General features: G+C 42.6%; 1 protein-coding gene across 3 annotated transcripts in view; it reads left to right on the top strand.

Moving 5' to 3' along the window:
• Nucleotides 1-24,389, top strand: part of LOC311232986 (serum response factor-like) — a 162,548-nt gene that overhangs the window by 26,125 nt on the left and 112,034 nt on the right. For 2 of the 3 annotated variants that reach the window (XM_084319833.1, XM_084319832.1), the window contains exon 2: nt 4,019-4,285. The exons of the other annotated variant lie outside the window; for it this stretch is intronic. In XM_084319833.1, coding sequence (XP_084175959.1) covers nt 4,019-4,285 — 267 coding nt within the window. The remainder of the gene's footprint in view (nt 1-4,018; nt 4,286-24,389) is intronic. 3 annotated transcript variants of the gene reach the window in all.

A 24,389-nucleotide genomic window follows, 5' to 3' on the forward strand; every position in this document is an offset into this window, starting at 1 on the left:
TGGAACTATGGGCAATATACCCATATTTATTGTATTGTCTCCGTGTATCGTGTTTTTATTTATGTTTTATCACTGAATTATCATACTTGACTTTGTTCATGTCATTTAACGATAACAGGTAAATACCAAGTCATATTTCACAGACATAAATATTTGAGTATCAATTTCAGACTGATGTCACTCTGACCATCATGATGTAGTTTAAGATGATGATTGATTGGATTATCTAACATGTATCCATACGACATACCTGAGCAGATATCGTGAGATACAGTATCAATATTCAGAAAAGTTCTTCTGATCATCAAATTTTTTTCATCCAGTTGTCAGATCTCTGAGGCCATGTGTTGAATGGTTTTATATTTCTTTAGTATTCTGTGTTGTATGGTTTATATTTCTTAAGTATTCTGTGACTGTGTTTTATTGTCTGTCTTTTCATTTAAAATAGCCGTCTCTTTGAGCTCTATTGTGTTCTTTTCTTCTTCTGTGTCTCATGCTGTCGTCATGGTAACAGATGTGTCTCTATGTCGGCTCTTGGCAACATGAATGATGTTTGACGCACAGAGGGATTCACATGTTAGAAGCGTCCTCCACATAACTGATGACTCAAACGCCTTTCTCTGGAGTTCACTCCTAGTGCAGCATGTATGTGTGTGTACACTGTATAATGACTGTTCCATGACCACCTCAGTGTGAAAACAGATTCCTCATGTTCTCTATCAGACTGATATTACCCCTCCCCCTTTAACCCAGAGCCCCCCCACTCCTCTAACCCCTACCATTTAACCCAGAGCCCATCCCCCTCCTCTAACCACTCCCCCTTTAACCCAGAGCCCCTCCCATTCCTCAAACCCCTCCCCCTTTAACACAGAGCCCCTCCCCCTCCTCTAACCACTCCCCCTTTAACCCAGAGCCCCTCCCCCTCATCGAACCCCTCCCCTTTAACCCAGAGCCCCCCCACTCCTCTAACCCCTCCCCTTTAACCCAGAGCCCCTCCTACTACTCTAACCCATCCCCCTTAACACATTGGGTGCCACGCCCCTTCCGGGAAGTGCATAGGCTCATGCCACCCATTAACCCCATGTAATCGGTCACCTTGTTTGTAGAGCTAAACCTATATTTTATATTATAGCTATGGATCCAATATCATTGTCAATTGACAGTATGAACCTTCCGTTCAATATGCCATAAAGGGAAAAAAAATCCATCGATACGTTCCCGTTTTATACCGTGGTGAATATGAGTGTTATATCGGAATGATCTGGGATAATTCCTGTGAGGCTATTTATAAGGAGCAATGCTAATAACGTTAAATCCATTGGCGTTTCGTCCCTACACACGCTACAGTTAAAAATCCAAATGCATATTATCGGTATTATGTTTCATCATGAATGCGTGAAAGGGGGGGGGGGGGGGGGGCGTTTGTGATTAATTGATTGCCAATAACGGCATTCGTTATTACCACAACATACACTGAACTGGGGTATGGCTATGAAGTCCTTGCATGATCAAGCTGAAATTGACGTCAAATTGCCCTTACCTTTGGCCGGTTGGATTCCAAAAAGAATTCCATTTGATCTGGTGAAGCCCTTGCTTCAGGCTAACAGAAAAGTCCGCCCGGAGCATTGTCAGTGTGACACCACGTCTGCAACAGGGGTTACTGAATTCTCGAGACAGCGCCACTACCAGGAGCTGGCCGGTACTGCACCTTCGGAGTCCCAATATGCCTTTTCCAGCCAAAATACAGTTCTGTGACATGAAATAGGATATTAATATCGAAAAAAAGGAAACACGAAACAGAAACGAGAATCTTCGTTTCCGGCAACCAAAGGGTTAACGCAGAGCCCCTCTAACCCCTCCCACTCTAAGCCAGAGCTCCTCCCACTGCCCTACCCTCTCCCCCTTTAACCCAGAGCTCCTCCTACTCCCCTAACCCTTCCCCCTAGCTGCTGTCGGTCTCTATTCTTGTCTCTTATCTCATGTTATTTCAGCTGCATTCATGCTATACTTCAGACTTCACTGCCTTGTTATTTTTAGATTAGGGCTGGGAGGTCCAATATGAGGGTATTCTTACTATACCATCATCCACAATACATATATATATATACTGTATATTTTAAAGTTCATTAAAAAGATCTTTGCAGCAGTATTAGTAAAATATCAATATACTTAGCTCCAGGCCTCTTGTCTGTCAGAGGCTTCAGTCTGATATAGTGCTCCTCTCTGGCCTTGCTCAGCACCACATAGATCTGATATACTGTAGTGCTCCTCTCTGGCCTTGCTCAGCACCAGGGGTGTAAAAAGTACCCAGAAATTATACTTAAGTGAAAGTATGGGTACCGTCTCAAAATATTATATAAAAAAAGAAAAAGAAATTACTTTCTCTTTTCCCCCCTTTCTTTTTCCGTTTTTCTCCCATCCCAATGTTTGTCGTTATGCCAATTCCCAATCCCCTACCTGGTCGTTGCGTGCTCTGCCCCCTACGTCGGTCTGGGAGGGTGGAGACTATCGCATGCTTCCTCCGACACATGTGTAGCCAATCCCCACTTCTTTTCACCTGGCAGCACGGACTCTCACTGGGGGAGTGTAACGTGTGGAGGACACTACCTCCCCCAGGATCCGACCTCGCTGTGCAGGCGCCCCGACCGATCTGTAGGAGTCGCTGTTTTACAACGACCATGACCCACCCTCGCCGGGTTTTCCCACCCTCTAACACTGCCAATTGTGTTAGTATGGACGGTCGGCCAACCCGGAAGCACCACAGCTGGATTCGATCCCACTGTCTCTGTGGTGGTGGGCAGACGCTTAGACCGCTGCGCCACCCGGCCGCCCACCGTCTCAAAATCGTACTCAAGTAAAAGTCAGAGACTGCGGCTGAGTGGCGCAGTGGGCAAGGCGCTCGCCACTAACGCAGAAGATGCTGGTATCGAGCCCAGCTCTCTGCGTTGCTACCGGCTTGGCCGGCCGTCATACTAACACAATTGCTAGTGTTAGAGGGTGGGAAAGCCGGTGGGTGGGGATTGGACGTTGTGGACAGCGACTCCTACAGGTCGGTTGGGTGACGCCGGTGCGGTGGAAACAGGAAGTATCGGGGGCAGCGTGAGCCTCCCACGCGTTACTCCTCGCCACAGAGTTCGAGCTGCTGCGGTGAAAAGATGCGACAGGCTGCCTCCTCGTGTACCGGAGGGGACACGTGATGCAAGGCTTCTATCCTCACTACAGCCGACCAGTGGGAGGCATAGTCTAGCAACGTTCAAGACAGGGGAGGGAAGAATTGGAAATATGAAATTGGGATGGGAGAAAAATAGAAAATGGGGAGAAAAAGTGGATACAAAAAAAATAAAAAGTAAAAGTCAGAGTATCTGGCTAAAAACACACTTGTGTAAAAGTCAAAAAGTTTCTACTTTTAAATGTACTTAAAGTACTAAAGTAAAAGTCAACACTTTTTTTCTGATAGGTGTTTAATCAAAGATCCCCGCTTTCTTGCACAAGAACCAATCAGCATCGGTATGGGCGGGTTCATTTTCCATTGATGGGGATTTGATTGGCTGTTTTTAAATAAAGCGCGGCCGCAGGATTAATAACATTAACGTTAGTTCGGCCAGAGAAACAAATATACTAATTAAAATGGTTGGACCTGCGAGATTTGTACTTTGTACTTTGTAGGTCTGCATTTTAAATGTAAGGAGTAAAAAGTATGTTTTTGTCTCTGAAATGTAATTGAGTAAAAGTACAAGTATATAAACAAACCTAATAATACTTGAGTAAAGTACAAATCCCCCAAAACAGTACTGTAACGAAGTACTTACTTTACACCCAATACATTTGACACTACTGTTCTACTGCACCTTGACCTGAAGTTCTCCCTCTCTCTCCTCCAGGCCTATTAGCTGTTTGACACTACTGTTCTACTGCACGTTGACCTGAAGTTCTCCCTCTCTCTCCTCCAGGCCTATTAGCTGTTTGACACTACTGTTCTACTGCACGTTGACCTGAAGTTCTCCTCTCTCTCCTCCAGGCCTACGAGCTGTCGACGCTCACGGGGACCCAGGTGCTCCTGCTGGTGGCCAGCGAGACGGGTCATGTCTACACCTTTGCCACCCGCAAGCTCCAACCCATGATCACCAGCGAGACGGGGAAAGCCCTGATCCAAACCTGCCTCAACTCCCCAGACTCCCCACCGCGCTCGGACCCCTCCACGGACCAACGCATGAGCGCTACGGGGTTCGAGGAGACGGACCTCACCTACCAGGTGTCTGAGTCGGAGAGCCTGGGGGACTCCAAGGTTAGCAATGGTTACGTCACTTAGGGATTGATTGATTGAAAACTTTATTAACAGATTGCAGAATGGGTACAGTACAGCTCAATACAAACAACTGCTAAGAGGATGAAGACCAGAAAAATACTTTCGCCTTGTTTACATAAGGGTCCTCCATTTTCAATTCATCAAGACATTTGTGACATACATGACATACACATATACAGTACTGTGTAAGAAAGAGAGAACATCGTAAAAAAATACAAGTCCAAAGGGGAAGAAACTGTACATTAGAGGGGATTGGGTGGAGTGGGGGGTATTTTGACATTTACCGGGGCCAGTTTCTAATTGCAGCCACCCGTAGGTGCTCCTTGAGAGCGGTTTTGAAGGAGGGTAGGGATTCACATTCCCCTACGGCTGTGGGTAGGGCGTTCCACATTGTTGTGGCATAATTGCGAAATGTGTTTAGTCCCTTGTTTGAGCAGAATCTGGGTTGAACGTGATTTGTGGAACTCCCTCTGGTGTTGTGGTCGTGGACTTCACTGACCTTTGGGAAGTATTTCGACAGGTACATTATCTTTGAGGTGTAGTGTATCTTGTAGACCAGGCCCATTGCTGTACTCTGTCGTCTACTCTAAGCCATCCTAGATTGTCAAAATGGGCAGGGGTAAGGTGGGTTTTAGGAGTAAGGCCAAGCAGTAGTCTGACCAGTTTGTTTTGTGATGTTTGTAGCCTTGTTTTTAGGGCCTTTGAGGTGCTTTGGTACCATGAGGGCTGGTCGATTAATCCAGCTTCAATCACGATCTTCCCACCATCATGAAAACAAGATCATCCAGATAAAACGATTGTTGTGCCGCATGCCACGTTGCTCTCATTTGTCTTGTGTTGTAAATGCAGCGCACCCTTCCTTAAGGATGGGAATCGAGAATCGGAATCGATTGGGAACCGGTTCCTAATTGTCCGATACCTGGAATCGCATGCCTCCCTGACTATCGATACTTCTTATCGATGCCATGTTTTTCCGCCAGTTGCGCATTTAAAAACAATAACGTTAGCGCCACGCATGCAGCTATAGCAGACTATTTGATTCCTTGACTAGGAAAACGTAAAGGGCTCGATATTGCGACAGTTTTGTGTGTGCAGTGAAAACTGAAAGTGCTTTGCATCCTAGTCATTAATTTACATGGTAAAGTAACGTTAGCCGCTAGCTAGCTAAATAGCCATGCTCATTGCAGAGAGAGACAGAGAGAGAACACTGAGCTGGCATGGGTGGGGGCTCGGGGGGGAGGGAGCCGTCTGTGTGTGTGTGTGTGCGCGCATAGACGCCTACGTAATGGAGCAGGCGAAGCGGGTGCTCTACCAGTATTGAACTTGGGAGAGCAAACTTGTCTCTTTGCTCCCTCACTTTTTGATCATATGATATATCCCCCCCAATATATAAATATTATCTAACCATAACTACGTAATTTCAATCAAATTAATAATACGCAATGACACTTAATAGCAAGTTTTTAAGTTTCCAAAGATTGTGTGACCCCCCACTTTAATGGTTTGATCCAGTGCCCACGGGCCACGGTTCGTCGGCATGACGTATACGACATGTTGGGGGAGGCGGCTTTTTCGAAAGCCCTTGAAAAATTCAGGCTGGATATTGGATAACATTGTGAGGATTATTCTTCGGCGTTTACATCAAAATGGAGCAAATCATCATGTAAGTCGAACACTGTGACTGTATACTAAATGCACAAACAGATTGAAACTGAATATTTCTCGTATGGTGAGCCTCGGCGCTGCACCGAGTGAATCCAGAGATACGGGATGGTGCGCAGGCGCTGTGATCACCCAACGGCGGAAATAATGCCGCTTTGAGCAGTTTATAAAAAAATATTAAAAATATTTATTAGCAACGCCGAGCTTTCAAACCATCCCGTATCTCTGTGCGAACCCCTCGTGCAACTGTGAGCACCTTTGTAATGTCTCTGTGATACTTGTATAACGAACGGTTCGGCCAGAACCAGTCTTTCATGGTAAATCTAGGTTGGTTTCCCATTGAGGAGCAAGTGACTGTGGATTCACTCGTTGCAGCACAGTCACGAAAGGGGCTAATATGGACCCTGATGTAAACAAGACAAACGTCTTTCTCTGGTCTGCATCGCCTTAACAATTGTGTGTATTGAGCCGTACTGTATTGTACCCATTCTGCAATCTGTTAAATAAAGTTTTCATTCATTCATTCAGCCGCCGCGCTCACTGGGGCTATTGATAGCGTCAATTAGTTGTTGTTGTTGTTGTTGTTGGTACTGCCGCTGCGGATGTGAACGGGGCCGGAGGGGCTTTGGGAGGATGGGAAAGTTATTATTATTATTATTATAATAGTAATTGGCTATCATACGTGCCTAGCTAGCGTTAGCTAAAAGAGCCCTCGCAGTGAAGTTATTATTATTATAGCTATCATATTGCAATATAAACTGAGTTTTATAGTGAAAAGAGCAGCTTTATTTTGGTCAAGATTGAAGGCTCTATATTGCAGGAAATTGCACATACAGGTGTTCATTAAATGTTAAAAAATCTGCCGTGGAGGGGGTCGTGCCGGACCCCCTCCAAACCACCCCTTGCAAAAAAAAAAGAAAAAGGTAAAACAAAAAAAAGATTAAAAAAAAATCTTGCACCCCCACTTTCAACTATAACTAGGCGGCCATGTGTGCGCGCACAACATCAGAGGAGGTAGAAGCCTCAGAATTTCGGTAGGTGAATTGCTTTCCTAGATGTTACTTATGTGTCAGTTATGTTTTTACTTTTAACCTTTTATTTATACAGGTAGGTTATTGCGAACAAATTCTCTTTTGCAATAACGACCTGCTGAATGCAACTACAGTTCAATAGATTAAATTAGTTCTCAAATACATTATACGCTACTTTTAGGCGAGGACCATGGAGTCCCTTCAAGATATCTGAATGAAAATGGAAAATGCATCTCCCCTTTTACATACACGCCTTCTGTATGCCGATTCCATGCAGTTGTGGGCAGAAACCATGCAGTTCTTTGCATGCAGTACAACTGTGTTATTTTTCGTCCATAGTATTCAATTTCTGCATACTGGGGTCCCTAGCAGTCTTGGAATTGCAGGGTATGACTGGAAATTGGAGACTGTAATGATGTTGGTCCCCATATTAAGTCTGCTGAGCAAAACTGGGTCGATGTGAACAACTGGTGATTATTTTGTTTGTGTAAGAACTGATGATTATGTTGTTTGTTTGTGTAAGAACTGATGATTATTTTGTTTGTGTAAGAACTGATGATTATTTTGTTTGTTTGTGTAAGAACTGATGATTATGTCGGTTTTTTTGTAAGAACTTTATGTTGTTTGTTTGTGTAAGAACTGATGATTATGTTTGTTTGTATAAGAACTGATGATTATGTTTGTTTGTGTAAGAACTGATGATTATGTTGTTTGTTTGTGTAAGAAGAACTGATGATTATGTTGTTTGTGTAAGGTTACTTGCATATGACAATGGATTGTGGGCTAACATTGTTTCAGTTTGTATAACATTAGATTATCATAGTGTCGTGGATCGGAGGCAAGAATGCGCTGGTCATAGTCATGGTTGTTACAAGTTTAATAGCTATAACAGAATATAGAATACAATTTAGATCAGGAGTTAGGTTAGAGGACCCAAACGGGTCACTGGCCGGGTAAACCCAGATGGAGCTCCCCGATTGGTTGTGTGCGTAGACCTTTATACCAGCGGTTCTTAAACTACGGGTTGCGATCCAAAGTGGGGTCATCATGGGTAGGTGAGAGTGCATTGACAAGTACATTTATTTATTTATTTATTTTTTATCTAGTAAATTTTTTTATTCTGGCAACCTATTTTGGCTAAATATGCCTCGTTTTATAAATGTGTATTGATAACATGCTGTGCTGTAATTAAATGTTCTAATAAATATGCATGATCAAGTTCAACAACGTGTGCTTTTATTTTGATATTCCTTAATTCCACGTTGAAATTACGCGGTGTGGCCGTGTGGGGTCCCCAAAAAAATTCCTAAATAAAATGGGGTCGTGGTATAAAAAAGTTTGAGAACCCCTGCTTTATACCATTTGGAAGGGTGGGGCCAGGTGACCAGGTGGCTCGACCGGAGGGCGTGAATATTAAAGGCAACCAACTTGTGTTCAGCTTTTCTCTGATTGGCCGCGACCCCCCGCCCCCACGCGGCAGGCAAGCGGCACGTCCCAAATGAAATCCAAGGAGCAAGCGGCAGCAGTGGAGGACGCAGGCTGCTGACTGAGATTATGAAATGTGCGGAGCGTCACTGTACATCACTTCTGAAGTATAAACAAACTAGGTTATTATGTTTCGCGTTTTTAACGCTGACTATGCGGCGATAGCGATATGGCATTAACGAACAACAACGGGCATTAACCAACAACGCAAACACACAAGGGCCTCTCGAGCACCTCTCAAGCGGTCACTGTCTGCCGCGTCTCTCTTGCCGCGAAGGGCGTGTGCTAGGGCGGTCACGTGGCCGTGTGGCCAATCAGAGAAAAGCTGAACGAAAAGCTGAACACAAGTTGGTTGCCTTTAATATTCACGCGACCGGAGGTGAAAAAAAGGAGGGGGCGGGGTAGGGTGAGCGGAGGGGGGGAGGAGGGGTGATTATAGGGAGACAGGTAGACAGAATGGGAGAGGGTTGGTCACACACAAAAGATGGGTATTGGGGGGCGGCCGGGTGGCGCAGTGGGCAAGGCGCTCGCCACCAACGCAGGAGATACTGGTATTGAGCCCAGCTCTCGGCATTGCTTCCGGCTTGGCCGGCCGTGGTGGCAGTGTTAGAGGGTGGGAAAGCCGGTGGGTGGGTCCTGGTCGTTGTAAACGGCGACTCCTACAGTTCGGTCGGGGCGCCTGCTCAGCGAGGAAAGGATCTAAGGGGGGTAGTGTGATCCTTCCACACGTTACACCCTCTCAGTGAGAGTCCGCGCTGCCAGGTGAAAAGAAGCGGTTGATTGGCTACACATGTGTCGGAGGAAGCATGTGATAGCCTCCACTCTCCCAGACCGACTGTAGGGGGTAGGTGCGCAGCGACCAGGAAGGGGATTGGGAATTGGCATAACGACTAACATTGGGATGGGAGAAAAACGGAGGAAAAAGGAGGGGGGAAAAGATCAACAAAATGGCCATCATAATAATATTATATTAATAATAATGATACTACTACTAATACTAATCATTCTAATGATACTACTAATAACAATAATACTAATGATACTACTAATAATAACTTGGATTTATATAGTGCCTTTCCAGAAACCCAAGGATGCTTTACAAGGCAACAAAAGAAAAAGACACACAAGGAATAAACAAAATAAAGAATAACAATAAAGGACAGGGAGACAACTAGAGGCTGTAGGCCTTCGTAAACAGGTGGGTTTTCAGGGCCGTCTTAAAGGAGTCCAAGGATATGGCGGAGCGGATCTCGGCTGGGAGAGACACTTTCATCATGATGTTCTAAAGCCCTTATACACTGTCAACATTCAACACGGTAACAGGTAGGGCTGGGCGATATAACGATAACGATAAATACCGCGATATATTTTAATAATCGATATCGAATATCGAAAAAAAAAATCGTTTTCTTTTTTTTTTTTTTTTTTTACCTGCAACAGGGCAGTTTTAAAACCAGAGACAGTGGACAGACTTGTCTTTCTTGCCTGCAACTTAAAGTAATGGCTTTGCTTGTCCAAATGACAATACTGACCAAATTCAGATTTCTTTTTCGCTTGTCCATTTATTTAGTTTGCTTTCTAATTTAAAATACATTTTGAAACCGTCTGTACACAGTAGGCTATGTGTGCTAGCAGAACTAGACTCCAGTCACGAGTCACAGTGCACATGTGCGGTGGTTTGTCCACCAAAAAAGCGCCAAAAGATCGAAAATAAACTAGCAGAGCCAGAACTGTTCAACTCCTCTGGAGCCACAGCCAGCAGAGAAGCCGGTTTACTTTAGCTTTTAAACCAGCTGCAGCCTGAGAACTGGAGTGTGAGGGGATGTAACACTAAAGATGGCGGCAATGACAAAGAATTGCTGCAAAATAAACATACATCTGTTGTTAAAAAAAATCGTTTTTTTTTTTTTTTTTTTTTTTTTTTTATACTTATAACAATTCGATAATTATCGATATCGAGAAATAAAATAAAATTATCATATCGTTATCGCGATATGATTTTTTTCCATATCGCCCAGCCCTAGTAACAGGCACCTAAACGTTCTGCTCTTCTGACTAGAAGAACTGGACACACAGCTGAGCTTCTACCACTTCTATCTGGCTTCTACTGTTGACCTGCTATCTCCCCCTAAAGATCTACTGTTGACCTGCTATCTCCCCATAAAGATCTACTGTTGACCTGATCTATGTTGACCTGACCTGTTAGTGTTGCTATGAGAGGGTTAGTGTTGCTATGAGAGGGTTAGTGTTGCTATGAGATCGTTAGTGTTGCTATGAGAGGGTTAGTGTTGCTATGAGAGGGTTAGTGTTGCTACATGCTACAGCAACTTCAAAGCAACTTCAACACAACATCAGCGCGATTTCAGCGCGGTGGTTGTTTAGGGTCTTGTAGACTGTGTTGCGAGGAATCTGCGTACATGTCTCCAAAATCTAACCTAAACAACCGTTGCGTTGATATTGCGTAGCAGTGATTGGTTGGTTAGCGAATGGGGGCGGGGCTGTCATAGAATAATATTGGTCTCGCAGAGAATACCATCCGCCATTGTTGTAGCCAGTCAGCGTTGATGCTAAATAATTAGCGTCACATAGCTGGCCTTTTTCTGAAAACCCAAGCACATATTGTTCCATAGCATACGCCTTCAGTTGATCATGACAAATCCTCTCTTACCTTGACGATTAAAAAGCCTCCATAATTTAGTAAATAAAGCTGTAGCCAGCCAGCTAGCATTGGTGCTATACAAAATGCTATCCACATTAGCTACATAGCTAACCAACTAAATACAATGGTATCCTGAGGTAACTTTAACGTTAAATACAACGTTTGCTAGTCGAAATGACTGGACACACACAGGGACAAGTTAAACATCAATCAATTAATTTATTCCAATAGGTAGTTTGAGCTGCATGTGAGCCGAGGTCCTCTCCATTGGAAACTAATGTCGTTACAGTAACGTTAGCTCGAAAAGCACAGAAAGTTAAGCTGCTAGCAACAGACACTATAACACTTCCGGTCGGGGGATTTCAAAATAAAAGCGACGTCTAAAAACCCCCGGAAATACGTTTATTTTGTACATTATCTAACGTTAACACGAACCTAAACTAACTTTAGTTAAAGGGGAACTATTTTACTATTTCTTTCACTATTTGGGGGCACTTTTACACAATTCCTGTGAGTCTATGGAACACCTCTGTAATATATATATTTTTTTTATTCATTGTTTTGTATTTCTAATCAAGTCCTCAAAAACAGCATTTTTCTACCTCAAGATCTCGAGCTGTTTTGAGCCTGGGCTCCTAAACCACTGCGCAGCGTCGGCCCCGCCTGAACATTAACATGCAGCGGTGTCTTTATGACATCACATATAGGGCACATTTTCAAATGACTCAGTTCAGTGAGGGTGAATATTGTGAGAGGAGAATTGGAAGAATGCGCCAATATGAGAATTTTGAGACATAGATCATATTAATATAAGTTCACATAGCTAGGAAACAATGCTAAACACTCAAAAAGGCCATTTATAAGATAGTTCCCCTTTAAACTAACTTTGCGCGTCGATGTTGCAGAAGCATAAAGGCAGAGTGTCTAAAACACCGTTGCTTTGTCGATGTTGTGTTGCAGTTGCTTTGAAGTTTCTGTAGCATGCAGAGGCCTTTAGTGTTGCTATGAGAGGATTAGTGTTGCTATGAGAGGGTTAGTGTTGCTATGAGAGGGTTAGTGTTGCTATGAGAGGGTTAGTGTTGCTATGAGATCGTTAGTGTTGCTATGAGAGGGTTAGTGTTGCTATGAGATTGTTAGTGTTGCTATGAGAGGGTTAGTGTTGCTATGAGATCGTTAGTGTTGCTATGAGAGGGTTAGTGTTGCTATGAGATTGTTAGTGTTGCTATGAGAGGGTTAGTGTTGCTATGAGATCGTTAGTGTTGCTATGAGAGGGTTAGTGTTGCTATGAGATCGTTAGTGTTGCTATGAGAGGGTTAGTGTTGCTATGAGAGGGTTAGTGTTGCTATGAGATCGTTAGTATTGATATGAGATCGTTAGTGTTTCTATGAGAGGGTTAGTGTTGCTATGAGAGGGTTAGTGTTGCTATGAGAGGGTTAGTGTGGCTTTGAGAGAATTAGTGTTGCTATGAGATTGTTAGTGTTGCTATGAGATTGTTAGTGTTGCTATGAGAGGGTTAGTGTTGCTATGAGATCGTTAGTGTTGCTATGAGAGGGTTAGTGTTGCTATGAGATCGTTAGTGTTGCTATGAGAGGGTTAGTGTTGCTATGAGAGGGTTAGTGTTGCTATGAGATCGTTAGTGTTGATATGAGATCGTTAGTGTTTCTATGAGAGGGTTAGTGTTGCTATGAGAGGGTTAGTGTTGCTATGAGAGGGTTAGTGTGGCTTTGAGAGAATTAGTGTTGCTATGAGATTGTTAGTGTTGCTATGAGAGGGTTAGTGTTGCTATGAGAGGGTTAGTGTTGCTATGAGAGAGGGTTAGTGTTGCTATGAGAGGGTTAGTGTTGCTATGAGATCGTTAGTGTTGCTATGAGAGGGTTAGTGTTGCTATGAGAGGATTAGTGTTGCTATGAGATTGTTAGTGTTGCTATGAGAGGGTTAGTGTTGCTATGAGATCGTTAGTGTTGCTATGAGAGGGTTAGTGTTGCTATGAGAGGGTTAGTGTTGCTATGAGAGGATTAGTGTTGCTATGAGAGGGTTAGTGTTGCTATGAGAGGATTAGTGTTGCTATGAGAGGGTTAGTGTTGCTATGAGATTGTTAGTGTTGCTATGAGAGGGTTAGTGTTGCTATGAGATTGTTAGTGTTGCTATGAGAACGTTAGTGTTGCTATGAGATCGTTAGTGTTGCTATGAGAGGGTTAGTGTTGCTATGAGAGGGTTAGTGTTGCTATGAGAGGATTAGTGTTGCTATGAGAGGGTTAGTGTTGCTATGAGACGATTAGTGTTGCTATGAGATTGTTAGTGTTGCTATGAGAGGATTAGTGTTGCTATGAGATTGTTAATGTTGCTATGAGAGGGTTAGTGTTGCTATGAGATTGTTAGTGTTGCTATGAGAGGATTAGTGTTGCTATGAGAGGGTTAGTGTTGCTATGAGAGGGTTAGTGTTGCTATGAGAGGTTTAGTGTTGCTATGAGAGGGTTAGTGTTACTATGAGATCGTTAGTGTTGCTATGAGATCGTTAGTGTTGCTATGAGACGGTTAGTGTTGCTATGAGAGGGTTAGTGTTGCTATGAGATTGTTAGTGTTGCTATGAGAGGGTTAGTGTTGCTATGAGAGGGTTAGTGTTGCTATGAGATCGTTAGTGTTGCTATGAGAGGGTTAGTGTTGCTATGAGAGGGTTAGTGTTGCTATGAGAGGGTTAGTGTTGCTATGAGAGGATTAGTGTTGCTATGAGAGGGTTAGTGTTGCTTTGAGAGAATTAGTGTTGCTATGAGAGGATTAGTGTTGCTATGAGAGGGTTAGTGTTGCTATGAGAGGGTTAGTGTTGCTATGAGATTGTTAGTGTTGCTATGAGAGGGTTAGTGTTGCTATGAGAGGGTTAGTGTTGCTATGAGAGGGTTAGTGTTGCTATGAGAGGGTTAGTGTTGCTATGAGATCGTTAGTGTTGCTATGAGAGGGTTAGTGTTGCTATGAGATCGTTAGTATTGCTATGAGATTGTTAGTGTTGCTATGAGAGGATTAGTGTTGCTATGAGACGGTTAGTGTTGCTATGAGAGGATTAGTGTTGCTATGAGATTGTTAGTGTTGCTATGAGAGGGTTAGTGTTGCTATGAGAGGATTAGTGTTGCTATGAGATCGTTAGTGTTGCTATGAGAGGGTTAGTGTTGCTATGAGATCGTTAGTTTTGCTATGAGAGGGTTAGTGTTTCTATGAAAGGGTTAGTGTTGCTATGAGAGGGTTAGTGTTGCTATGAGATGATTAGTGTTGCTATGAGAGGGTTAGTGTTGCTATGAGATTGTTAGTGTTGCTATGAGATTGTTAGTGTTGCTATGAGATCGTTAGTGTTGCTATGAGAGGGTTAGTGTTGATATGAGAGGGTTAGTGTTGCTATGAGATCGTTAGTGTTGCTATGATAGGGTTAGTGTTGCTATGAGAGGGTTAGTGTTGCTATGAGAGGATTAGTGTTGCTATGAGAGGGTTAGTGTTGCTATGAGAGGGTTAGTGTTGCTATGAGAGGATTAGTGTTGCTATGAGAGGGTTAGTGTTGCTATGAGAGGGTTAGTGTTGCTATGAGAGGGTTAGTGTTGCTATGAGATCGTTAGTGTTGCTATGAGATGGTTAGTGTTGCTATGAGAGGGTTAGTGTTGCTATGAGAGGGTTAGTGTTGCTTTGAGATAATTAGTGTTGCTACGAGAGGGTTAGTGTTGCTATGAGAGGGTTAGTGTTGCTATGAGATTGTTAGTGTTGCTATGAGATCGTTAGTGTTGCTATGAGAGGGTTAGTGTTGCTATGAGATTGTTAGTGTTATGAGAGGGTTAGTGTTGCTATGAGATCGTTAGTGTTGCTATGAGAGGGCTAGTGTTGCTATGAGAGGGTTAGTGTTGCTATGAGATCGTTAGTATTGCTATGAGATCGTTAGTGTTGCTATGAGAGGATTAGTGTTGCTATGAGATTGTTAGTGTTGCTATGAGAGGGTTAGTGTTGCTATGAGAGGATTAGTGGTGCTATGAGAGGATTAGTGTTGCTATGAGAGGGTTAGTGTTGCTATGAGATTGTTAGTGTTGCTATGAGAGGGTTAGTGTTGCTATGAGATCGTTATTGTTGCTATGAGAGGGTTAGTGTTGCTATGAGAGGGTTAGTGTTGCTATGAGAGGGTTAGTGTTGCTATGAGAGGATTAGTGTTGCTATGAGAGGGTTAGTGTTGCTTTGAGAGAATTAGTGTTGCTATGAGAGGATTAGTGTTGCTATGAGAGGGTTAGTGTTGCTATGAGAGGGTTAGTGTTGATATGAGATTGTTAGTGTTGCTATGAGAGGGTTAGTGTTGCTATGAGAGGGTTAGTGTTGCTATGAGAGGGTTAGTGTTGCTATGAGATCGTTAGTGTTGCTATGAGAGGGTTAGTGTTGCTATGAGAGGGTTAGTGTTGCTATGAGATCGTTAGTATTGCTATGAGATCGTTAGTGTTGCTATGAGAGGATTAGTGTTGCTATGAGACGGTTAGTGTTGCTATGAGGATTAGTGTTGCTATGAGATTGTTAGTGTTGCTATGAGAGGGTTAGTGTTGCTATGAGAGGATTAGTGTTGCTATGAGATCGTTAGTGTTGCTATGAGAGGGTTAGTGTTGCTATGAGAGGGTTAGTTTTGCTATGAGATCGTTAGTTTTGCTATGAGAGGGTTAGTGTTTCTATGAAAGGGTTAGTGTTGCTATGAGAGGGTTAGTGTTGCTATGAGATGATTAGTGTTGCTATGAGAGGGTTAGTGTTGCTATGAGATTGTTAGTGTTGCTATGAGATTGTTAGTGTTGCTATGAGATCGTTAGTGTTGCTATGAGAGGGTTAGTGTTGATATGAGAGGGTTAGTGTTGCTATGAGATCGTTAGTGTTGCTATGATAGGGTTAGTGTTGCTATGAGAGGGTTAGTGTTGCTATGAGAGGATTAGTGTTGCTATGAGAGGGTTAGTGTTGCTATGAGAGGGTTAGTGTTGCTATGAGAGGATTAGTGTTGCTATGAGAGGGTTAGTGTTGCTATGAGAGGGTTAGTGTTGCTATGAGAGGGTTAGTGTTGCTATGAGATCGTTAGTGTTGCTATGAGATGGTTAGTGTTGCTATGAGAGGGTTAGTGTTGCTATGAGAGGGTTAGTGTTGCTTTGAGATAATTAGTGTTGCTACGAGATTGTTAGTGTTGCTATGAGAGGGTTAGTGTTGCTATGAGAGGGTTGGTGTTGCTATGAGATCGTTAGTGTTGCTATGAGATCGTTAGTGTTGCTATGAGAGGGTTAGTGTTGCTATGAGATTGTTAGTGTTGCTATGAGAGGGTTAGTGTTGCTATGAGAGGGTTAGTGTTGCTATGAGATCGTTAGTGTTGCTATGAGAGGGCTAGTGTTGCTATGAGAGGGTTAGTGTTGCTATGAGATCGTTAGTATTGCTATGAGATCGTTAGTGTTGCTATGAGAGGATTAGTGTTGCTATGAGATTGTTAGTGTTGCTATGAGAGGGTTAGTGTTGCTATGAGAGGATTAGTGTTGCTATGAGAGGATTAGTGTTGCTATGAGAGGGTTAGTGTTGCTATGAGATTGTTAGTGTTGCTATGAGAGGGTTAGTGTTGCTATGAGATCGTTATTGTTGCTATGAGAGGGCTAGTGTTGCTATGAGAGGGTTAGTGTTGCTATGAGAGGGTTAGTGTTGCTATGAGAGGATTAGTGTTGCTATGAGAGGGTTAGTGTTGCTATGAGATTGTTAGTGTTGCTATGAGATTGTTAGTGTTGCTATGAGATTGTTAGTGTTGCTATGAGAGGGTTAGTGTTGCTATGAGATCGTTAGTGTTGCTATGAGAGGGTTAGTGTTGCTATGAGAGGGTTAGTGTTGCTATGAGAGGGTTAGTGTTGCTATGAGATTGTTAGTGTTGCTATGAGATCGTTAGTGTTGCTATGAGAGGGTTACTGTTGCTATGAGAGGGTTAGTGTTGCTATGAGAGGGTTAGTGTTGCTATGAGAGGATTAGTGTTGCTATGATAGGGTTAGTGTTGCTATGAGAGGGTTAGTGTTGCTATGAGAGGGTTAGTGTTGCTATGAGAGGGTTAGTGTTGCTATGAGATCGTTAGTGTTGCTATGAGAGGGTTAGTGTTGCTTTGAGAGAATTAGTGTTGCTATAAGATTGTTAGTGTTGCTATGAGAGGGTTAGTGTTGCTATGAGAGGATTAGTGTTGCTATGAGAGGGTTAGTGTTGCTATGAGATCGTTAGTGTTGCTATGAGATCGTTAGTGTTGCTATGAGAGGGTTAGTGTTGCTATGAGAGGGTTAGTGTTGCTATGAGAGGGTTAGTGTTGCTATGAGATCGTTAGTGTTGCTATGAGATCGGTATTGTTGCTATGAGAGGGTTAGTGTTGCTATGAGATCGTTAGTGTTGCTATGAGAGGGTTAGTGTTGCTATGAGAGGGTTAGTGTTGCTATGAGAGGGTTAGTGTTGCTATGAGAGGGTTAGTGTTGCTATGAGAGGATTAGTGTTGCTATGAGATCGTTAGTGTTGCTATGAGAGGGTTAGTGTTGCTATGAGAGGGTTAGTGTTGCTATGAGAGGATTAGTGTTTCTATGAGAGGGTTAGTGTTGCTATGAGATTGTTATTGTTGCTATGAGAGGGTTAGTGTTGCTATGAGAGGATTGGTGTTGCTATGAGATTGTTAGTGTTGCTATGAGATTGTTAGTGTTGCTATGAGAGGGTTAGTGTTGCTATGAGATCGTTATTGTTGCTATGAGAGGGTTAGTGTTGCTATGAGAGGGTTAGTGTTGCTATGAGAGGGTTAGTGTTGCTATGAGAGGATTAGTGTTGCTATGAGAGGCTTAGTGTTGCTATGAGATGATTAGTGTTGCTATGAGAGGGTTAGTGTTGCTATGAGATTGTTAGTGTTGCTATGAGAGGATTAGTGTTGCTATGAGAGGGTTAGTGTTGCTATGAGATTGTTAGTGTTGCTATGAGAAGGTTAGTGTTGCTATGAGATCGTTAGTGTTGCTATGAGAGGGTTAGTGTTGCTATGAGAGGGTTAGTGTTGCTATGAGAGGGTTCGTGTTGCTATGAGAGGATTAGTGTTGCTATGAGATTGTTAGTGTTGCTATGGGAGGATTAGTGTTGCTATGAGATTGTTAATGTTGCTATGAGAGGGTTAGTGTTGCTATGAGATTGTTAGTGTTGCTATGAGATTGTTAGTGTTGCTATGAGAGGGTTAGTGTTGCTATGAGAGGGTTAGTGTTGCTATGAGAGGATTAGTATTGCTATGAGAGGATTAGTGTTACTATGAGATTGTTAGTGTTGCTATGAGAGGGTTAGTGTTGCTATGAGAGGGTTAGTGTTGCTATGAGAGGATTAGTGTTGCTATGAGAGGATTAGTGTTGCTATGAGATGGTTAGTGTTGCTATGAGAGGATTAGTCTTGCTATGAGAGGGTTAGTGTTGCTATGAGAGGGTTAGTGTTGCTATGAGATTGTTAGTGTTGCTATGAGAGGGTTAGTGTTGCTATGAGAGGATTAGTGTTGCTATGAGAGGGTTAGTGTTGCTATGAGATTGTTAGTGTAGCTATGAGATCGTTAGTGTTGCTATGAGAGGGTTAGTGTTGCTATGAGAGGGTTAGTGTTGCTTTGAGATAATTAGTGTTGCTACGAGAGGGTTAGTGTTGCTATGAGAGGGTTAGTGTTGCTATGAGATTGTTAGTGTTGCTATGAGATCGTTAGTGTTGCTATGAGAGGGTTAGTGTTGCTATGAGATTGTTAGTGTTATGAGAGGGTTAGTGTTGCTATGAGATCGTTAGTGTTGCTATGAGAGGGCTAGTGTTGCTATGAGAGGGTTAGTGTTGCTATGAGATCGTTAGTATTGCTATGAGATCGTTAGTGTTGCTATGAGAGGATTAGTGTTGCTATGAGATTGTTAGTGTTGCTATGAGAGGGTTAGTGTTGCTATGAGAGGATTAGTGGTGCTATGAGAGGATTAGTGTTGCTATGAGAGGGTTAGTGTTGCTATGAGATTGTTAGTGTTGCTATGAGAGGGTTAGTGTTGCTATGAGATCGTTATTGTTGCTATGAGAGGGTTAGTGTTGCTATGAGAGGGTTAGTGTTGCTATGAGAGGGTTAGTGTTGCTATGAGAGGATTAGTGTTGCTATGAGAGGGTTAGTGTTGCTTTGAGAGAATTAGTGTTGCTATGAGAGGATTAGTGTTGCTATGAGAGGGTTAGTGTTGCTATGAGAGGGTTAGTGTTGATATGAGATTGTTAGTGTTGCTATGAGAGGGTTAGTGTTGCTATGAGAGGGTTAGTGTTGCTATGAGAGGGTTAGTGTTGCTATGAGATCGTTAGTGTTGCTATGAGAGGGTTAGTGTTGCTATGAGAGGGTTAGTGTTGCTATGAGATCGTTAGTATTGCTATGAGATCGTTAGTGTTGCTATGAGAGGATTAGTGTTGCTATGAGACGGTTAGTGTTGCTATGAGGATTAGTGTTGCTATGAGATTGTTAGTGTTGCTATGAGAGGGTTAGTGTTGCTATGAGAGGATTAGTGTTGCTATGAGATCGTTAGTGTTGCTATGAGAGGGTTAGTGTTGCTATGAGAGGGTTAGTTTTGCTATGAGATCGTTAGTTTTGCTATGAGAGGGTTAGTGTTTCTATGAAAGGGTTAGTGTTGCTATGAGAGGGTTAGTGTTGCTATGAGATGATTAGTGTTGCTATGAGAGGGTTAGTGTTGCTATGAGATTGTTAGTGTTGCTATGAGATTGTTAGTGTTGCTATGAGATCGTTAGTGTTGCTATGAGAGGGTTAGTGTTGATATGAGAGGGTTAGTGTTGCTATGAGATCGTTAGTGTTGCTATGATAGGGTTAGTGTTGCTATGAGAGGGTTAGTGTTGCTATGAGAGGATTAGTGTTGCTATGAGAGGGTTAGTGTTGCTATGAGAGGGTTAGTGTTGCTATGAGAGGATTAGTGTTGCTATGAGAGGGTTAGTGTTGCTATGAGAGGGTTAGTGTTGCTATGAGAGGGTTAGTGTTGCTATGAGATCGTTAGTGTTGCTATGAGATGGTTAGTGTTGCTATGAGAGGGTTAGTGTTGCTATGAGAGGGTTAGTGTTGCTTTGAGATAATTAGTGTTGCTACGAGATTGTTAGTGTTGCTATGAGAGGGTTAGTGTTGCTATGAGAGGGTTGGTGTTGCTATGAGATCGTTAGTGTTGCTATGAGATCGTTAGTGTTGCTATGAGAGGGTTAGTGTTGCTATGAGATTGTTAGTGTTGCTATGAGAGGGTTAGTGTTGCTATGAGAGGGTTAGTGTTGCTATGAGATCGTTAGTGTTGCTATGAGAGGGCTAGTGTTGCTATGAGAGGGTTAGTGTTGCTATGAGATCGTTAGTATTGCTATGAGATCGTTAGTGTTGCTATGAGAGGATTAGTGTTGCTATGAGATTGTTAGTGTTGCTATGAGAGGGTTAGTGTTGCTATGAGAGGATTAGTGTTGCTATGAGAGGATTAGTGTTGCTATGAGAGGGTTAGTGTTGCTATGAGATTGTTAGTGTTGCTATGAGAGGGTTAGTGTTGCTATGAGATCGTTATTGTTGCTATGAGAGGGCTAGTGTTGCTATGAGAGGGTTAGTGTTGCTATGAGAGGGTTAGTGTTGCTATGAGAGGATTAGTGTTGCTATGAGAGGGTTAGTGTTGCTATGAGATTGTTAGTGTTGCTATGAGATTGTTAGTGTTGCTATGAGATTGTTAGTGTTGCTATGAGAGGGTTAGTGTTGCTATGAGATCGTTAGTGTTGCTATGAGAGGGTTAGTGTTGCTATGAGAGGGTTAGTGTTGCTATGAGAGGGTTAGTGTTGCTATGAGATTGTTAGTGTTGCTATGAGATCGTTAGTGTTGCTATGAGAGGGTTACTGTTGCTATGAGAGGGTTAGTGTTGCTATGAGAGGGTTAGTGTTGCTATGAGAGGATTAGTGTTGCTATGATAGGGTTAGTGTTGCTATGAGAGGGTTAGTGTTGCTATGAGAGGGTTAGTGTTGCTATGAGAGGGTTAGTGTTGCTATGAGATCGTTAGTGTTGCTATGAGAGGGTTAGTGTTGCTTTGAGAGAATTAGTGTTGCTATAAGATTGTTAGTGTTGCTATGAGAGGGTTAGTGTTGCTATGAGAGGATTAGTGTTGCTATGAGAGGGTTAGTGTTGCTATGAGATCGTTAGTGTTGCTATGAGATCGTTAGTGTTGCTATGAGAGGGTTAGTGTTGCTATGAGAGGGTTAGTGTTGCTATGAGAGGGTTAGTGTTGCTATGAGATCGTTAGTGTTGCTATGAGATCGGTATTGTTGCTATGAGAGGGTTAGTGTTGCTATGAGATCGTTAGTGTTGCTATGAGAGGGTTAGTGTTGCTATGAGAGGGTTAGTGTTGCTATGAGAGGGTTAGTGTTGCTATGAGAGGGTTAGTGTTGCTATGAGAGGATTAGTGTTGCTATGAGATCGTTAGTGTTGCTATGAGAGGGTTAGTGTTGCTATGAGAGGGTTAGTGTTGCTATGAGAGGATTAGTGTTTCTATGAGAGGGTTAGTGTTGCTATGAGATTGTTATTGTTGCTATGAGAGGGTTAGTGTTGCTATGAGAGGATTGGTGTTGCTATGAGATTGTTAGTGTTGCTATGAGATTGTTAGTGTTGCTATGAGAGGGTTAGTGTTGCTATGAGATCGTTATTGTTGCTATGAGAGGGTTAGTGTTGCTATGAGAGGGTTAGTGTTGCTATGAGAGGGTTAGTGTTGCTATGAGAGGATTAGTGTTGCTATGAGAGGCTTAGTGTTGCTATGAGATGATTAGTGTTGCTATGAGAGGGTTAGTGTTGCTATGAGATTGTTAGTGTTGCTATGAGAGGATTAGTGTTGCTATGAGAGGGTTAGTGTTGCTATGAGATTGTTAGTGTTGCTATGAGAAGGTTAGTGTTGCTATGAGATCGTTAGTGTTGCTATGAGAGGGTTAGTGTTGCTATGAGAGGGTTAGTGTTGCTATGAGAGGGTTCGTGTTGCTATGAGAGGATTAGTGTTGCTATGAGATTGTTAGTGTTGCTATGGGAGGATTAGTGTTGCTATGAGATTGTTAATGTTGCTATGAGAGGGTTAGTGTTGCTATGAGATTGTTAGTGTTGCTATGAGATTGTTAGTGTTGCTATGAGAGGGTTAGTGTTGCTATGAGAGGGTTAGTGTTGCTATGAGAGGATTAGTATTGCTATGAGAGGATTAGTGTTACTATGAGATTGTTAGTGTTGCTATGAGAGGGTTAGTGTTGCTATGAGAGGGTTAGTGTTGCTATGAGAGGATTAGTGTTGCTATGAGAGGATTAGTGTTGCTATGAGATGGTTAGTGTTGCTATGAGAGGATTAGTCTTGCTATGAGAGGGTTAGTGTTGCTATGAGAGGGTTAGTGTTGCTATGAGATTGTTAGTGTTGCTATGAGAGGGTTAGTGTTGCTATGAGAGGATTAGTGTTGCTATGAGAGGGTTAGTGTTGCTATGAGATTGTTAGTGTAGCTATGAGATCGTTAGTGTTGCTATGAGAGGATTAGTGTTGCTATGAGAGTATTAGTGTTGCTATGAGATTGTTAGTGTTGCTATGAGAGGGTTAGTGTTGCTATGAGAGGATTAGTGTTGGTATGAGAGGATTAGTGTTGCTATGAGATGGTTAGTGTTGCTATGAGAGGATTAGTGTTGCTATGAGATTGTTAGTTTTGCTATGAGAGGATTAGTGTTGCTATGAGATTGTTAGTGTTGCTATGAGAGGGTTAGTGTTGCTATGAGAGGGTTAGTGTTGCTATGAGAGGATTAGTGTTGCTATGAGATTGTTAGTGTTGCTATGAGAGGGTTAGTGTTGCTATGAGAGGATTAGTGTTGCTATGAGCGGGTTAGTGTTGCTATGAGAGTGTTAGTGTTGCTATGAGAGGATTAGTGTTGCTATGAGAGGGTTAGTGTTGCTATGAGAGGGTTAGTGTTGCTATGAGAGGATTAGTGTTGCTATGAGAGGATTAGTGTTGCTATGAGATCGTTAGTGTTGCTATGAGATTGTTAGTGTTGCTATGAGAGGGTTAGTGTTGCTATGAGAGGGTTAGTGTTGCTATGAGATTGTTAGTGTTGCTATGAGAGGGTTAGTGTTGCTATGAGATCGTTATTGTTGCTATGAGAGGGCTAGTGTTGCTATGAGAGGGTTAGTGTTGCTATGAGAGGGTTAGTGTTGCTATGAGAGGATTAGTGTTGCTATGAGAGGGTTAGTGTTGCTATGAGATTGTTAGTGTTGCTATGAGATTGTTAGTGTTGCTATGAGAGGGTTAGTGTTGCTATGAGAGGGTTAGTGTTGCTATGAGATCGTTAGTGTTGCTATGAGAGGGTTAGTGTTGCTATGAGAGGGTTAGTGTTGCTATGAGAGGGTTAGTGTTGCTATGAGATTGTTAGTGTTGCTATGAGATCGTTAGTGTTGCTATGAGAGGGTTACTGTTGCTATGAGAGGGTTAGTGTTGCTATGAGAGGGTTAGTGTTGCTATGAGAGGATTAGTGTTGCTATGAGAGGGTTAGTGTTGCTATGAGAGGGTTAGTGTTGCTATGAGAGGGTTAGTGTTGCTATGAGAGGGTTAGTGTTGCTATGAGATCGTTAGTGTTGCTATGAGAGGGTTAGTGTTGCTTTGAGATAATTAGTGTTGCTATAAGATTGTTAGTGTTGCTATGAGAGGGTTAGTGTTGCTATGAGAGGATTAGTGTTGCTATGAGAGGGTTAGTGTTGCTATGAGATCGTTAGTGTTGCTATGAGATCGTTAGTGTTGCTATGAGAGTGTTAGTGTTGCTATGAGAGGGTTAGTGTTGCTATGAGAGGGTTAGTGTTGCTATGAGATCGTTAGTGTTGCTATGAGATCGGTATTGTTGCTATGAGAGGGTTAGTGTTGCTATGAGATCGTTAGTGTTGCTATGAGAGGGTTAGTGTTGCTATGAGAGGGTTAGTGTTGCTATGAGAGGGTTAGTGTTGCTATGAGAGGATTAGTGTTGCTATGAGATCGTTAGTGTTGCTATGAGAGGGTTAGTGTTGCTATGAGAGGATTAGTGTTTCTATGAGAGGGTTAGTGTTGCTATGAGATTGTTATTGTTGCTATGAGAGGGTTAGTGTTGCTATGAGAGGATTGGTGTTGCTATGAGATTGTTAGTGTTGCTATGAGATTGTTAGTGTTGCTATGAGAGGGTTAGTGTTGCTATGAGATCGTTATTGTTGCTATGAGAGGGT

This window comes from Notolepis coatsorum, assembly GCF_963971535.1.
Source record: "Notolepis coatsorum genome assembly, chromosome: 8".
NCBI classification, from domain to species: Eukaryota; Metazoa; Chordata; class Actinopteri; order Aulopiformes; family Paralepididae; genus Notolepis; species Notolepis coatsorum.